At 39.2% G+C, this 14,911-nt stretch overlaps 1 protein-coding gene across 1 annotated transcript in view; it reads left to right on the plus strand.

Moving 5' to 3' along the window:
- Positions 1–14,911, plus strand: part of LOC132541794 (cadherin-related family member 3-like) — a 105,709-nt gene that overhangs the window by 49,222 nt on the left and 41,576 nt on the right. The window contains 1 exon segment of the mRNA XM_060202492.1: positions 12,493–12,587. Coding sequence (XP_060058475.1) covers positions 12,493–12,587 — 95 coding nt within the window.

Consider the following 14,911-nt stretch of genomic DNA (forward strand, 5'->3'; position numbering starts at 1 on the left):
AAGGATTAATGATTTACAGTATAGTTTTTCACACATGGGTATGATCCCTAATCTCCCTGTGTAAGTTTTCTGTAAAACATTCTTGCTCTCAAATGAGGTCCTTTCCCATCATTATGCAACTGGACCCCAAGGTTCCTTCCTCCACCCAGTCCAAGTTTTGCTGACTTGGACTTTGTACTTCATATAGAATGTACCTTGGCATTTAAGTTTCTCTAAGATAGCCCTTAATCACTAAGTAAGGAATGCATGAGTAGGAAAGCCTGGTCTAAGCTTGTATATTAATTTTTTTAAAAAAGGAAGAAAAATGAAAGGGAGAAAGAACAGAAGGAAAAAAAAAAAGGGAGAAATAACAGCAGTTCCAAAATGGAGAATTTCATGCCTACCATGATTTACTATCTAATCTAATCCTATATTACCCCACACTAAGAATTACTTTAAAGAATAAATTTTAGCGGCTGGACATTGGCACACATGGCTGAGTACATATGTTACTGTGTAAGGACCCAGGTTCGAGCCCCCAGTCTCCACCTGCAGGGGGAAAGCTTCATGTGTGATGAGGCAGGGCTGAAGGTGTCTCTCTGTCTCTTTCCCTTTCTATCACCCTCTTCTCTCTCAAGGTCTGGCTATTTCTATCCAATAAATAAATAAAGATAATAAAAAAATTATAAAAAAGAGTAAGTTTCAGAGTTATTAAAAATCAAAAGGTAGGGTGCTAGAGGTGAGCCAGCAGATAAAGTGCATGCCTTTCTGTTATAGGGAAAACTGGCTCTTATTGCCAGACTTGGATTTCCAAGAATGAGAGAGTTAGATGTTGATAAGCAGAGAATGTTTACTAAAACTAGGAAGAGCAAGGTACACCTGTCAAGAAAGCAAGGATCATCAGCTACTAGGTTACTAGATATTGCTAGTAAGTTTGTGTTAAGAGTAAGTGTTCGAATAATGCTCTGTAAGTATACACATAGCAAACTAGTTTTTAAATTTTTAAAAAATTATCTTTATTTATTTATTGGATAGAGACAGGTAGAAATCGAGAGAGAATGGGGTGATAGAGAGGGAGAGAAACAGAGACACCTGCAGCCCTGCTTCACCACTTGTGAAGCTTTCCCCCTGCAGATGGGGACCAGGGGATCGAATCTGGGTCCTTGCGCATTATAACATGTGCGCTCAACCAGGTGTGCCACCACCTGGCCCCTACAGCAAACTATTCTTTGTTCTTATTATTTATGTAGTGAATATAAGAGTGATCTAATACTCTGAAGTAAAGCAAAAGGGATCTCATGTGAGACCTCAAGAGCAAACATGAATCCCATTATGTTTCTATTGAAAAAAAATGTTTGGTTGCTAAGTAGACCACACTAGTGATTTTGTACCAGATTTTCATGCATGAGGGTCAGAAGTTCTGGTTTCAGTCTTCGGCACCACCATAAGGCAGAGCTGAGCTCTGGTTCATGCAAACAACAAACAAAACAATAATAATAAGATGATGATGAAGAAGAAAATGTACAGACAGATGTGTTATTACTTTCATGTAGCCTTAGAACTAAGATACAAGGTTTTACTAACTTAATTTTAACTTCGTTTTGCCTAAAATTGAATATAGTTTGAAAAACATTTTCATGAAAATAAATTTCTTCTACAAAAATTTTGTGGGTGACCAGTGGTGCCCCTGGATTCTGGCAACTTTAATCTGCTTTTATTTCCTTCAGTTAGAGGAAGATTTCAGACTTTCTCTTTTTTCTCTTTTATTGGAAGGATTAATGATTTACAGTATAGTTGTTCACACATAGGTATGATCTCTAATTTCCCTGTGTAAGTTTTCTGTGCTCTAAAAAAAAAAATCACGGAATTATGTTTTTTGGTAGAAACAGTTTAACAAATATACTTCTATACTAATTGCCTTAAAGAAAATTTACCTTGGGTCAAATTATCAAATTAGTCATAGTATTTCAGCACAAGCTCCACGATTTGATTTTTCTAAGATTTATTTTATTCATTTAACTAATTAATTAATTGCCTCCAGGGTTATTGCTCGGGCTCAGTGCCTGCACTATGAATCCACTGCTCCTGCAGCCATTTTCTTTATATATATTTATATATATTGGATAGGACAGAGAGGAACTGAGACAGGGAGGGGATGACAGAGAGGAAGAGAGAGATAGACACTGCAGCCCTGCTTCACTGCTTATGAAGCGACCCCTCTGCAGATGGGGAGCTGGGGGCTCAAACCAGGAGCCTTGCACTGGACCTTGTGCTTTGTACTATGTGCGCTTAACCCAGTGCGCCATGGCTCAGACTCCTATTTTTTTCATTTTAAAAGAGAAAGAGATCAAGGTCTACGGTCATATCACCCTGAACACACCCAATCTCGTGTGACCTTGGAAGCTAAGCAGGGTCGGGCCAGGTTTGTACTTAGATGGGAAAGAAAGAGATAGAGGCAAGAACATCAATCATTCTGGCACATATATTCCCAGGGATCTAAATCAGGACCTCAAGCATGTTAGTACAGAGCTCTACCACAGCACCACCTCCTGGATCACATAGTACAGATTCTAAAGTCAGCCAGCCTATGATAAAAATCTTTTAAAATTATCTTTATTTATTGTATAGAGACAACCAGAAATCAAGAGGGAAGGGGGGGATAGAGAGGAAGAGAAACAGTGGGACACCTGTCACACTGCTTTACCATTTGTGAAGATTTTCCCCTGCAGGTGGGGACTGTGGACTTGAACCTGGGTCCTTGTGCTTTGTAACATGTGTGCTCAACCAGGTGTGCCACCACGCAGCCTCTGCCTATGATAAATTTTTAGTGCTAAAGTCATGGGCTCCTAGAAACACATCTAAAATAGAATTTCTAACTCCTTATCACCCTAAAATCCCTATTCTCACCTGCTCTATCCCTACTTTATAATTACTATATAATATTTTGTTCTACCTCACAACTTACTTCCTTTCAGACACCAAGATGCAGTTGCTACTATAAGTTCACACTGGACTCCATGGGTGGACAACCTCACCAATGTGCCCCAGAACCTCACCTTTCCAGACCTATACCCCACTAGGGAAAGATAGAAACAGTCTGGGGGTATGGACCAACCTGCCAGCACCCATGACCGGCAGAGAAGCAATTATAGAAGCCAGACCTTGCACCTTCTGCACCCCATAAAGAAGTTTGGTCCATTCTCCCAGAGAAGAAGAAATGGAAGATGACCAGAGGGCTCTGAAGCCCAATTCCATCAGGACCCAGAGAGAGAAGAAGAAAAAAGGAATGACATTTGGAAGTAGTAACAGGTGTAGGTGTGACTTAAAATGAAAGACAATGCTGGACCACAGAAAAAAGGGATGTATATGTAATGTATATGTATATGTATATGTAATGTATATGTAATGTATATGTATATGTATATACACACAGATAGTTACAGAAATAATAGTCAGCCCATATGTGTGACCTTGGGAAAACTACTGTAGCTTCCAATGGAAGGAATGGGGACACAGAACTCTGGTGGTGGAAATAGTATGGAATTGTACCCCTGCTATTTTTAAATCACTAATAAAAAAAAAAACTAAAAAAAACACCTCAAGAGACAAAAAAAAATAAAGAAAATATTAAGACCATCCATAATATCTAGTAAGAAAGTAATGGGAATAAAAAAGTTGAATGGGGTTAGGAATTTTCCAATATTAAATGGATAATGAAAGAAGATTTCCCTAAAGACATGATAAATACCCTCATTTGTGGAAGGTGAAGGAAACTGTCCTAAAATGTAGTCATGGACGAAGAATAACAAGTGCAAAGGGCCTGGGGTAGAACAGTCTGTACTAAAACTGTTAGATGTACAGTAAGAAATCCAGTCCAGAGATGAGTAGTGTAAGATGACATATGAAGAACAGTGGAGAATGGCACAAAGATTTCATCATCTTCCTCACTCTACCACCTACTAAGTGATGATTTCAGAACTGTTTGTATTTTCTACATCATTAGTTTTGAGTTGTTAAAAAAACAAGTTTTCACATGTAAAATAGACAAAATAATCTGACCTCATAAGAACAGATTATTTGCTCATTAAATATTAAATGTATAATGTATTAGTGCTACTTTCTCACTTTGTGATCTCAAGGAAGTTGCTTAGCCGCTCTGTGTTTCAGCTTTTTAAATTTGTAATGGGATTAATAATAGGATCTGCCTCAGAGAAATTATAAAGATTAAAGAGGTAATACAGGTAAGGGGTTAAGAGTAGTGGTTGGCAGATGGGGTACTCAACACATGATTTGCTCCTACCTTTCTGACTACTCATTCTTTCCTGTTTATGCTCATTTACTAAGTCTTTATAATACAAGTTTCTCAGGGCTTCATTTTAGGCTTCCCTTTGTCCCCTTCTACCCTTTCTCCTTTTCCCTTTCCTCTCTTCCCTTTTCTTTTGTTAACAGTAACACTGAAATGCTCTGTGATTATGTCTTCACCCACACAAATGCTTAATTCTCACCAAAAATATTATTTAGTAAAAAATATTCTAATAGTTCTCCAGATTGAATGGTGTTTTTGTCTGTCAACTTTCATGCACTGAAATTCTTACTTACAGTGTCATTGTAAGTAAATATTCCTATTTATAGGCTGACATTATGATTGCCATCTTATTTTATTTGATAACACCTTCAATTGTAAAATATTCTGACTTCCAGAACCTTGAATCTACCACAGGTACTGTTATTTTCATTATCATTAGTAGTAGTATTTAATTTTTTAATTAATGATATAATACTGATTTATAAAATTATAAGATAATAGGGGTATAATTCCAGACTCTTCCCACCATCAGAGTTCTGTGTCCCCATCCTCTCCATTGGAAACTGCATTAGTTCTCCCAAGATCACAGATATGGGTTGACTATTATTACTATAACTATCTATCTATATTTATATATATTGGCCCTTTTGTCCTGCTTTCTCTTCCTTTCTAAGTCACATCTACTACTTTGGAGTGTCCTCTCTCAACCCCTCTCCCCCCAACCCCTTCTCTTTCTGGGCCCTTCTTCTAGTGTTTGCCCTTCTTCCGTAGCCAGTCAACAGGTCAGGTTGAAAGCTGTCAGGAGCTGCTTGTTGCTGGCTTTGAAAGTGACTGGGATCTATGTGGATTCAGTCGGCTAGAAAGGATCGTCAGTTTCCCCAATGAATGGGTACTCACGGGATGCACCATGAGAAGGTCGATCCAATGCATCCCAATGGCCCCTAATGGGATTGGAGGTCAGAGCCCCCTGGTCATCTTCCCCTAAAATTTACCCTCCTGTGAATATTGACAAAAATTCTTTATGGGGTGCAGAAGGTTGAAGGTTTAACTTCTGTAATTGCTTTTCCACTGGACATGGGTGTTGGCAGGTCAATCCATACTGCTAGCCTGTTTCTATCTTTCCATAGTAGGGTAGGGCTCTGGAGAGGTGAGACTTTGGGACATACTGATGAGGTCATCCTCCCAGGAAGTCAGGACAGAATCAGAGTAGCATCTGCAACTTAGTGTTTGAAATTTAGTAAGATATAAAACAGAACAAAATATTTAGTGAGCAGGAACCATAAAGTAGGAATGGAATCGATGGGAATAAGGATTTTTAGGGTGGAGAGAGGCTAGAAAGTCTATTTTAGGTATGTTCTTAGGGGCCCAGGACTGTGGTAATTTTTGATAGGGTTTGATAGCTAACCTGCAGGTGGACTGAAAACATTGTCTAGGAAAATGTTGTCAGAATTGAGAATAGGACTACGAAGCCAGATCAGAGTAGAGAGTAGCTCCCAAACTTGATTATATAAATACAATTAACTATTTACCATGTCCATCTGACCTGGGGCCCATATGTATTCATATTTAGCACAAAAGCCTGTATAACCTGAGTCCCTCTCAGTCTGTGTTTGCAGTCCATGGTCATAGCTGGGAACATTCTAGGCTCACCTAAAATATTTTAAAATAAGGGTATTTCTTTTAAAAATAAAGTGAGTGGTGTTGTTCAGTGGGTAGAGCTCTGAACTTACAAGCACGAGCTCTCAAGTTACATCTCTGATGAGATCAGGAGTGTTCAGGATGGTATGGTCGTAGACTCAAGTTCTCTCTTAGCATTATCATATGTGCCTGAGTGATAGTCTAGTTTTTCTCTTCATTCTCTCCCATGACCACTACTACACAGAGATATAGACTACCTTTTCCATGGGACCAATTTTCCATATTCAGGAAAAGAGAATGACTGGACTCTAGAAGACCTCGGTTTAAATTTAGCCTAATTACTCACAGGTTCTGAGTTCAGGGACCATTTTTTTTTTCTTTTTTTTTTTCTTTTTCCTTCTCCAGGGTTATTGCTGGGCTCGGTGCCTGCACCATGAATCCATCGCTCCTGGAGGCCATTTTTCCCCCCTTTTGTTGCCCTTGTTGTAGCTTCGTTGTGGCTATTATTATTGCCCTTGTTGATGCAATTCGTTGTTGGATAGGACAGAGAGAAATGGAGAGAGGAGGGGAAGACAGAGAACGGGAGAGAAAGATAGACACCTGCAGACCTGCTTCACCGCCTGTGAAGCGACTCCCCTGCAGGTGGGGAGCCGGGGGCTCGAACCGGGATCCTTACGCCGGTCCCTGTGCTTTGCACCACATGCGCTTAACCCACTGTGCCACCGCCCGACCCCCGGGGACCATTTTCTTAATATGTGTAAGTTTTACCCATAAACTGGACTTATTACTCCTTACATGGAAAGTCAAACTTTGACAAAAAGGAGCTTTTTTCTGAGGAAAAGTTTCTTTCAAAGGGTTCCTACCTAGGCAAAGGGCTAACTCAGAAACTCTGACAGTGCCATCTCCCTAAGTATACTGTGGAAGGTTTTTCTAAAATGCAAAAAGAAAATGTGGATGTGGGAAGGTTCAGGTGATTCTCATAAATGGCTTCCCTGAGTCAGCCACTGCCAGACTTGGTATCACCAGACTCAGGTGATTTTCATAACTCCCAGCTGAGAACATGATGAACAATTTTTTTTTTTTCTGTTGCTGCTGTTCCTTAGTAAGACCTGGATTTCTTGATGTTACTTTAAGTGATAGGCTGTTGAAAAATCATAAAGGAGACACAGTAAACTGGGCTTGTACCTAAGGGTGTTCAAAGTACAGAACTGTTAGTGCATGTATGTTGTTTATGACTTATGCTAGATGTGGCTGTTTAAGGGAAAGGAAGGTGGTACAACGTCAGGGTTGGGAGGAGGGGAGTGGGCTTTTAAAATTTCAGGGTTGCAAGGGAGTATGGAATATTCCTGCCTTAATTTTCCTTTATCATAAGTAAGCCTCTGCTTCTTCAACTATAATGTGGTGCTGAGGAAGACCAATCTCATAGCAAGATTTTAAGGGTTAAACGAAGGAATCTAGGAAAAGTGCTGAGCTTAAAACTGGGTCAAAGTAACTGAAGTCATCCATCACAGTTGCTTTTATTATCACTTGTGTTAAGAGCATAGAAGAGTCCAGCTCAGTCTTGTGCCTCTGTGCTTTTGAAGCTGAGTTTGCCTCATTGTGTTTGGCCTGCAGTTCAGGCTCTGACATTTCCAATTCCCAAGTTTCTTTGAAAGCAAATAATCATGAACAAGTCTTTCAGAGAACAAAATACAGTGTAAACCGGACTCTGAAGCTAAGTTTATCCAGACAGAGTGAAGGCTCTGCTTGCCACACAAACTCTTTTGTAAGGTGTTATCTTGCTCAGGAACCCAGGATGGGGCAGATATTGTGATTTTTATGACCAAGATATTTCTTTACTAATTGATGATGTTATTATAGCTAGAACTGGGAGAAAGGATATAAGTTGCCCAGCCCCACAGAGAGTTAATTTCCAGCCCCTGGGAAGGCCTTCCTGTTCAGGGACTCTTTCATTCAGGTGGTTTTCCCAGTGACTGTCCTGGCTGCTGCCTAGCAACCACCAGTTCAAGCTTTCCTCGAATAGTGACAGAAGTTGCTGCCATCACATTTTTAAAAAGAGGATCTTGCTTTATAAAAAATTAAATCTCATAAAAATTCAGCTCCCCAGTATGTGCTATTCCCAAACAATTGTGCTGACATTGTAATGCTGTTATGAAATTGGGAACTTCAAATTCTTGAGTGGCTATAATCATGGTGACCTAAGAAAAAAATTACATCTTTAATACAATAAATATAACTGGTGCTTGTGAACACTTCCAGGTAATGTAGCCATCAGCTGTCCTCTTTCCATCTGCCATGAAACAAGCATCACTGTTCCTGTGCTTGCCCTAAAAGTTAATATGTGATAGATTTCTCTGTAGTTCCTAAATGTTGATATCATATAACACTGTCCTAGAGAAAAATGCAGAAATCAATTCTACTTTGTATGTATGTGTAGGAATGAGTAGTATGAATTTAAATTAATCAGAGCATAATGATTCATCTAAAAGTCAATAAATAAAAAGGTCACTAATTTCTCCAAATGATTTTTAGTGTGCTCTGTGGTCTTTCTGAGTTTAATCTTCTCTATTAAATTATCTTTTGGCCTACACGATTATTAAGCCAATAGCCTTTGGTAACATGTGCTGTCTGCTGAGTGAGTCACTGGCTAGCCCCAAACCTCTAAAACTAAAAAATATATATTTCTATTCTGGGACGTATCTAGTATAAGGGTTTCTGTAAAGGGATTAAGGGACTATGGTGAATTAATTTATGAGATTCATTCCAGGGAACCCAGCCTTCAACAAGTTGCTTCTGAGGACCAGAATATGACTGAAAACAGTCATTGTAATTTACTTTTGATATTAATCTTCTTGTGGATTTTTTTTGGCCTCTGCTTTAAAAAAAATAATTTTATTCTTTACCTAGTATAGAAACTGTGACCTCATCTGCCCTCTTTAAAAAAAATAGCATTAGTGATGCAATGTGGTGAGCGAGAATTATATAAAGTGATTGAAAGTTCAATTCTCACAATTATTGTTTCACTCATATTTAGAATATATTAATAGATAACTGTAGTAAACACTTTCAAGACAAAAAAATAAACAAACAAAAGTAGCCAAACTGTTAAAACCTAAAAAAACTATAGTGGTAATAGAGGTAATGACAGGGAATGATGAGTTGTACACACACATGTTTATGTGTGAATCTATATACATTAAAATTTTTTATAAGCTAGTGTTTAAATAATTAATAAAAAGTTCACTTCTCAGTCTTCAGAGAAAGTCACTTGAATTTTCTAAACCTCAGTTTTCCTATATAAGCAATAGGGGTCATATTAATACCTATGACAGAAGTGTTCTGAGGATTAAGACAATCCACTGAAAACATTTAACACAATAATTGGAAATTAGTATGCATGAAAGTCATGAAGGTACAAAAAACAATTTGATAGATTGCTGCCTGGACCTATGCACATGAAATGAACAGATGCCTGAGCTCTTCAGTGTTTCTCTCCTTTAGCTCCCTACCATTCGCTGTACCTCCACCAAGGCAGAGCATCAGCACAAAATAATCTCTCGGTTCTCATAAAGCAGTGTGTTTCCCCTAAATGTAACTCCTTTTTATTTAATACCAGTTTTTTTCTTTTTGGGAGGAGAAGGTGTTGTAAGTATAAAGTGTTTGAGCAATACACTGTTTAAAAAACAATATTCATCAGAATAAAGAGATCTAATTGGCATTATTAACATTCATGAATCTGTTAACATCCCACCTAGCAAGCAGAGGCTCTGCAAAAGGGTTTGCACAGAAGCGTTTTGAAGACAGAAAGACAGACAAATTTATTAGTAAAATAAAAGACTGGAGTGGCACCTGGTACTCATCATTAACTGGTTCCAGAAGGCACAACTAATGGCAGAAGTGATGAGGACTGAATGAATTCTTCCCCCAAGGAGTCACAAAAATGGCAATGATCTTGATTCTGAACCCCTGCAATTTCATGTTTTACTTGGAAACTTATAAATTGATGGGGTTGGCTCCATTCAGTCATCAAGTTGCAGACGCTATCATGATTCCACCCTGAACTCTCTGGGCAGATGACCTCACCAGTGTGCCCCAGAACCTCACCTCTCCAGAACTCAACCCAACTAGGGAAAGATGGAAACAGGTTGGGGTTATGGAGCGACCTGCCAATGCCCATGTCCAGCAGAGAAGCAATTATAGAAGCCAGAACTCCTAGCTCCTGCACCCCCAGAACAATTTTGATCCATACTCCCAGTGGGGGAGAAATGATAAGGGGAAGATGACTAGAGGGCTTTGAACTCTATCAGGAACCAGAGAGAGAAGAGGAAAAGGGACATTTGGATGTAATAATAGGTGTATGCGTGACTTGGAAAGGAAAAGTAGATGGGACCCCCCTCCACCAAAAAAAAAAAAAAAAGACCAAATATAGACAGATATGCAACCTTGGGAGAACTGCTGTAGCTTACAATGAAGGCACTTCTTCTTCTAGCGTTTGCCAATGAAGGCACTGAAGATCCAGAACTCAGGTGGTGCGTAATTGTACCCTGCTTATCTGGTATTTTATAAATCAATATTAAATCACTAATAAAAAATAGGCAGGGTTGTCTTTTGATCCCATACCTTAAAATAAGACAGGCATACATTAAAAGCAATAATGAGATAAAAGTTGACTTTACCTTTGCTGAGAGGAATTGAAGGCCCAATGGGATAGGGAGGAGGTAGTGCAGGAGGAGGAAGCGCTATGAGATGAAAGCCAGCTCTAGGGTCTTGGAGAAGTGGCTGCCTGTGGAAAGCTAACCCTGAGTAGCTACTCAAGCTCTTGTTCCCAGCATGCTGGCCCCTGCCAGAAGCCTCACCTTGGGCTGCAGCATTCTGTCATGTCCGCATGCTCGCCTTTCTCCATGTACTAGCGCCCCATCACGGATGACCATCCTGCCCCAGATAGCCACCCCCCACCCCCCACCCTACACACAAACACCCGAAGCCAGCAGACAAGGCTGAGTCCTTTACCCTGTAATACTGAAACTGCAGGAAACACCAGGTGTGAGCGTGGAAAAGCCAAGGGTAACTCATTCTCGAGATACCTCGAAGGGTTCCTCTCCCCCCCGCCCCCCAGCTGCAGCACGCTCTGTAGGCCCTTGTGAAGAGGCTGCTGCGGAAGAGCCCTGCAGCTTTATCACTTGTTCAGGGGGAATAAGGACCGTGGGGAGGGCACACCCTGCATGGGTGGTGGGTATACTAGGCACCGGCATATGGTGTTGTTGAAAATTTAGGTCACGGGTAGAAGCACAGGCTGACCACATCTCCTTCTGGCTTTAAAACTGACGGGACATGTGGTATGAGGCTGCCTAGTTCCCCGCCCAGTTCCTAGCTTCCAATCTTGGCGCACTGACGACTTCAGAGAGCAGGACTTCGGCTTGGGTTGAGAAAGTTAATTTGACTAATAACTCCTATCTTCTACTGGGGGTTCCAGTGGTAATAAAGCTTTTTTTTTTTTTTTTTTCCTTCCTTTTTCTGCAAAAAGCTGATGTAACAATGTTTGGCTTTCTGTGACTCTAAGCAGTGGGGCTCCTTTTCGACTTCAAATTCATTGAAGTGGTTACTTTCAGGAAAACCAAAGATCTAGGCTTGGGGAAGATTCAATAGATTTCCCCAAGTCATTGACCTTTCTTCAAAGATTTGGTCTCAGTTTATATAGGTATATTTTATGCACAGGAAGAATATGCATATACTTTTTTCAGATAAGATACCTAGCTAATTTCATTCTCAGTTAAATAAGAAGGCTGGCTTCTAGCATTCCTAGACAATGTTAAAAGAGAAGCAATATTTACAACTTCAAAACAATCCCTTGAACTCAAAAAGTCAACTCAGTCAGAGCCATCTGTATTTGGAAAGATGTCTGGACCAAACATAGGAATCTCTTATTCTAAAATGCACCCCTATAGATGTAAGGGTGCAGCCAAAGGCATTCTTCCCTTATTCTTCTTCTATTAGTGTCTAAACACTACAGGGAGAGACTCAAGACTGTTTTTTTTTTTTGTTTGTTTGTTTGTTTTGTTTTTTAACCTGCTCTGGTTTATGGTGGTGCTGGGGATTGAACCTGGGACTTCAGAGCCTCAGATATGAGAGTCTCTTCTCTATTTTTTTTTGCCAGAGCACTGATCAGCTCTGGCTTATGGTGATACAGGGGACTGAACCTGGGACCTTGGAGTCTCAGGCATGACAGTCTCTTTGCATAACCATTATGCTATCTACCCCTGCCCTAGACTGTGAACTTTTTAGAGGTTTTTCTTTGTTTATGACCACAGGACTCTCCCCAGGAAACAAAAACATTGCCTTGATTCTGAGGCCGCCTTACCAGGGTGGAGGAAGCACTTTTAGTACAACAAAGGGCAGGGTTTCCTTTTTTGTTAGTTCACACATAAAATGAGTCCCTCTCACATGCGGGGGAAGGGAGCTGAGTAGCTCAGACATTTTAGACCTCATTCTTGAAGATACACAAAAGCTTTCTAGGGAACCATTTGGTGAACCTGTCATATTTTTCTTTCTCCTTATTGTCCAATAAACAGTATTCTATTTCCCCGGAGGACTTGGGCTTCATAATCGACAGCATCAGAACAATTTCTACAGCAGCAGTTTTTGATTTTGAGAGAGATGCTAGAAGGTAAATACTACTCTTGGTTTTTCATTTATTTGAAATGCCTGTTCTTCAGTTTATAGTTACCTGTTTAAAATATATTTCTACCTATCTTGATTAATATGCTCTCAAATGATTATACTTAGGCATTGCCTTAAATATGAACTCATTACCTAAACTAATACACAATTGCTGGTTTCAGTGTATTCAGAGATGTAGCACTTTTGGCCTTCTTTGCCTCATCAGTTTTCTATTTTGTTGTTGCCAGGCCTGGGTTTTTGAGAAATCAAGAAACTTTCAAGAGTAAATACTGAGTTGAGTGACAGATTTTTTTTTTTTGACCCCAAACCTTATCTGATTCTAAAGATAAGAATGGTGGTGTTTAGCCACCTTCATAAGAACAAAATTTCTTAAAATTACTGGCCCCTGATATACTTTTATAAGCTCCCTAATGATAATTTTAGCCAGAATTTTTCCTTAAGAGTAACGAGAGGTAGTCTATCAGACACTAACAACATTTGCATTAATAGCATTTTGTTTTGTTGCCATTTCAATACATTTTATACTTTAAAAGTATTTTACTTTCAGTTTTAAGGAAAACTATTCTTTGAAATCTTGCATCTTAAGTGATTTATTTATTGTCTTCCTCAGCGAGAGAGAGAGAGAGGTAGAGAGAGAGAGAACCACTCCTTTTTAATAGAAATGCTGCTAATGAATTTCAGAGACTACATTTTCATATTCAGTCCTAAGGTCACTTTAGTAATCTTACCTGCAAGTCAGAATGGGGTCCTTGTTGTTGACATTGATGAGGAAAATCTTCAGATTCCCAGCAGTAAATAGTCCTTCAGGATCAACCACTTTAATAACTAATGAGAAACTAAAAGTGAAGTCACAAGAAAGGCAGCTAAGATTTCATAGTAACTGACAAGCTTTCACAGAAATAAAATCTATTGGGCTTAACAGATCAATTAGAACAATTGGTTCATTAAGTAAAATGTCAGTCAAACCAGTTATTTGAACAGTTGGAAATAGCTGTCAGAAACCAAATTAGTCAAATCCTTTGAAAGGACAGGCAGAAATCTGATAAAAGTCTGTAAATCTCCATCAATAATTTAAATTGTTTTAAAAGAACTTCTTAGTATGGTGGAGGAAATGAAGCTAATGTTTTTACCATTAAACAATGAATTTTCAATATTAAAAACTGACAAATGCAAGTAAGGAAGTATTAAAACACTTCAAAGTAACCTAATGACTGCAGGGAAATATTAGGACTATTAGATAATTAAAAGGTTTTATATTATATGGAATGTTTATCACTCTGAGGAATGAAAAAGTTTAAAATGAGTAAACTGAATATATCTTAATGGAAAGATGAATGCATGTGTCTATAAACTGTGCTCAAGAATGACCAACCAGCTAAATATGCCTGAGACTGTCTAGTTTCAGCATAAAAACCCCATATACATCCCTGGACACTTCTAAATCTTGGGAGACTCTGGATGGTTGGTCACATTTTCAAAAAGAAAAAAAGTATTTTCTACTTTTTCCTTGAAATATAGTAATAAGACCAAATATTGTTTTTCACTTCTACTTATAAAAAAAATTAAACTGCTTATCAATTTTCCTCTTATTTTATCACCTTCCCTATAAGAAGATGACTCTTATAGAAATGAATCAACAAAAATTGTCAATCCAATTCACTTTTAATGGGAAATCATTTCTTAATAATTTCAGGCTATCTGTACAAGAATGGGAAAAAAAATGGGAGGGTGGGACCATGAAATTCTAAAGCTCTCAAATTAGTTTGGTTTGGTTGAATAAGGGAGTAAGAAAGAAATGAGCCTTTCTGGAGGAAGAGGTAGAGAGGTAGAGAAGGAGGAAGAGGAGGAGGAGAAGGTGAGGGAGGTAGAGAAGGAAAAGGAGGAGAAGGAGGAGAAGACATCATAGCAACACCTCATTGCTAGGGAAGCCCCTTGGAAGGTGGTCCCAGGCACTTGCTTGAGGTTCAAGCCTGGGTTATTGCCTGTGGTGATGTGTGTACTATACCAGGAGAGCCACCTGCTGATACTCAGAAACTGCCCCATCTCTTTACCAGTTGTAGTCAGTGATAAAGGTATACTATTTTACTTTTTATTCTTATAATCATAAATTCTGTTGAACAACATGTTCTTAGAAATTTGTAGACTTCGGGGCCAGGTGGTGGCACACCAGGTTAAGTGTACACATTACAGTGCGCAAGGACCTAGGTTCAAACCCCTGGTCCCCACCTGCAGGGGGAAAGCTTCACAAGTGGTGAAGCAGGGCTGCAGGTGTTTCTCTGTTTCTCTCCCTCTCTACCTCCCCCTCCCCTC

Source organism: Erinaceus europaeus, chromosome 12 (genome assembly GCF_950295315.1).
Source record: "Erinaceus europaeus chromosome 12, mEriEur2.1, whole genome shotgun sequence".
Taxonomy (NCBI): domain Eukaryota; kingdom Metazoa; phylum Chordata; class Mammalia; order Eulipotyphla; family Erinaceidae; genus Erinaceus; species Erinaceus europaeus.